The sequence below is a fragment of the Anopheles merus genome, chromosome 2L (assembly GCF_017562075.2).
Source record: "Anopheles merus strain MAF chromosome 2L, AmerM5.1, whole genome shotgun sequence".
NCBI lineage: Eukaryota > Metazoa > Arthropoda > Insecta > Diptera > Culicidae > Anopheles > Anopheles merus.
This window is the reverse complement of record NC_054083.1, coordinates 9,849,458-9,851,586: the sequence shown is the minus strand read 5'-3', so window position 1 is coordinate 9,851,586 and position 2,129 is coordinate 9,849,458. Positions and strand designations below refer to the sequence as shown.

At 32.5% G+C, this 2,129-nt stretch overlaps 1 protein-coding gene across 1 annotated transcript; it reads right to left on the bottom strand.

Moving 5' to 3' along the window:
- Window positions 1–262: 262 nt before the first annotated feature.
- On the bottom strand, window positions 263–1,582 carry LOC121591906 (putative nuclease HARBI1). Its single transcript, XM_041912974.1, has 4 exons — window positions 1,378–1,582; window positions 889–1,321; window positions 678–819; window positions 263–613 (listed from the first exon to the last, which is right to left on the bottom strand). Exons 1-4 carry the CDS (start codon window positions 1,521–1,523, stop codon window positions 312–314), a joined length of 1,023 nt encoding a protein of 340 aa, XP_041768908.1. The 5' UTR covers window positions 1,524–1,582; the 3' UTR covers window positions 263–311.
- Between the last annotated feature and the right edge of the window lie 547 nt (window positions 1,583–2,129).

Sequence of the window (2,129 nt, the reverse complement as noted above, 5' to 3'; positions counted from 1 at the left end):
AGAAATCGCGAATAAGAAGTTAGCTTTGAATCAACAGCTGTTGGACCAAAAACGCGAAGAATAAATAAGAAGTTCGAACTAATGATGGAAATAGATGATAAGAAATTAGAATTAAAATTGGCAATGAACGACTAACCATTTCAAAAAATAAACCCAATTAAATATAACCAAAAATATTGCAATGTAAATACATCTTTTTTAATTTACAAAAGGAATGCTGAGAAAGAAAATGAAACTCCTTTACGATAACATATGAAAACATTAGAATATTTATGCTGGGATTAATTTTTTTTTATTATATCGTTTTTAATTTAATCATTTCTAAACAAAAACATTTCATCATGATTCTGCTGCCAACCAATATTGTTTTCTATACATATGTTGTGTAGTGCACAACATATGTTTATAATATTTGTGCACTTTTTTGGCGAATAATTGAGACACCCATCTGCTACAAGCAGGCATCTAAATTTGGATTTCAGTATTCCTATTGTTCTCTCAACGATGTTTCGTTCTCTGGCATGAAATGTATTAAAAATAGATTCTTGTGTGCCTGAATCTGGGTTACGATTGGGTGTTATAAGCCATGGTTCGGAAGGATACCCTGCATCTCCTATGATGAAAAATAAACAAATTATCGCCAGTAAAACAAATGTTTGGTATACATATGTACATACCCAACAACAGGTCAGACATTCCAGAACTATGTAGATCTCTAAAATGTTTGCGAATGGGACTAATACTCCAAATATAAGCGTCATGATGAGATCCTGCAAATCTAGCGTCCGCAGCTCTGATGCGATATTTGTGATCACAAACCTGTTAAAATAGAAAAAATATATAATAACTATAATATATACAATGCCCTATATTTGTATCCACACTTACAATCATAGCATTGAGGCTGTAATAATTTTTTCTATTGATATAGCGAAGGGGGCGATATTTGGGTTTTACTATCCTTATGTGGGTCCCATCTACACACATCACCACGTCTGATATTCCCGACCTTTCAAAGAAATATTGTTTTGCCTCCATTCTTTCAGATTCTGTCATATTCAATTGTATCCAATCGCCCAATAGTGTGATAAGAGGTGGTATCAAATCTTGCAAAGTGTTTGAAAACGTTGTTTGTGCCATGGCTACGTGGAAGTCTTGTCCAGTTCCGTGCTGATATCTGCCCTCTCCGAAGAAAATCAAACAGGCAGCAAGTTTAATTTTTGCACTCACTCCATTACTTTTAATACAGTCTAATTGAGGTTCATTTTTTTCCAAAATAAACGAAAAAATTGGTTTCGTAACCCTGAAATATTGAAGAAACCTACAAATAAACGAAGAAATTAAAATTTTAACCAAATACAATTTTAAGTTACTTACGCTGTGTCTGATAGTTTAAAAGGATCTGCTTTTTTCCGTAAAACTCTACGTTTGTTACGCAAATCTCTTTTTTCCTGTATTTCGTCGTCGTCGGAAAACAGAATGAAAAACATTTTAAGTGTAAAGGCGAAATGATTATAACACATGCACGTAATGTTTGCACTTTCAACTGAATCACAATTTCATTACCGATTCTGAAAACCGATCAACGGTATCTTTGATCGTAGTTATAACGACAAAGCACTGAACTACGCATACTAACAGGAGTGGTATACTGTCATTTGGCTGTTATAAATTCATTTACAAATGAGCGCCGTACGCCGCCGCTACGGACGGATTCAATAATACCAGCCTGTATGTATAGAAAACAACATTGGTTGGTAGCAGAATCTTGATGGATTTTTTTTGTTTAGAAATGATTAATTTAGAGACGATATAATAAAAAAAACATCAATCTCAACATGAATATTCTAATATTTCATATGTTATCGTAAAGGAGTTTCATTTTCATTCTCAGCATTATTTTTGTAAATGAGAAAATATGTACTTACATTAACACTGCAATATTTTTGGTTATATCTATTTTGATTTATTTTTTAAAATGGCCAGTCGTTCATAACTTAATTCTATCTGCTTGTTAGCTTTTGCAGATTTTAATTCTATTTTCTTATTAGCTATTTTCATCATAAGTTTTAATTTCTTATTTGCTACCTTCCGTTTTTGATCCAACAGCTGTTGATTGAAAGCTAACT

Coding starts and splice junctions, on each gene's coding strand:
- LOC121591906 (XM_041912974.1), bottom strand. CDS start 1,523: ATGTGTTATAATCATTTCGCCTTTACACTTAAAATGTTTTTCATTCTG. Junction 820..888: donor ACAGCCTCAATGCTATGATT/GTAAGTGTGGAT, acceptor CTATTTTAACAG/GTTTGTGATCACAAATATCG. Junction 614..677: donor AATGTCTGACCTGTTGTTGG/GTATGTACATAT, acceptor TTTTCATCATAG/GAGATGCAGGGTATCCTTCC.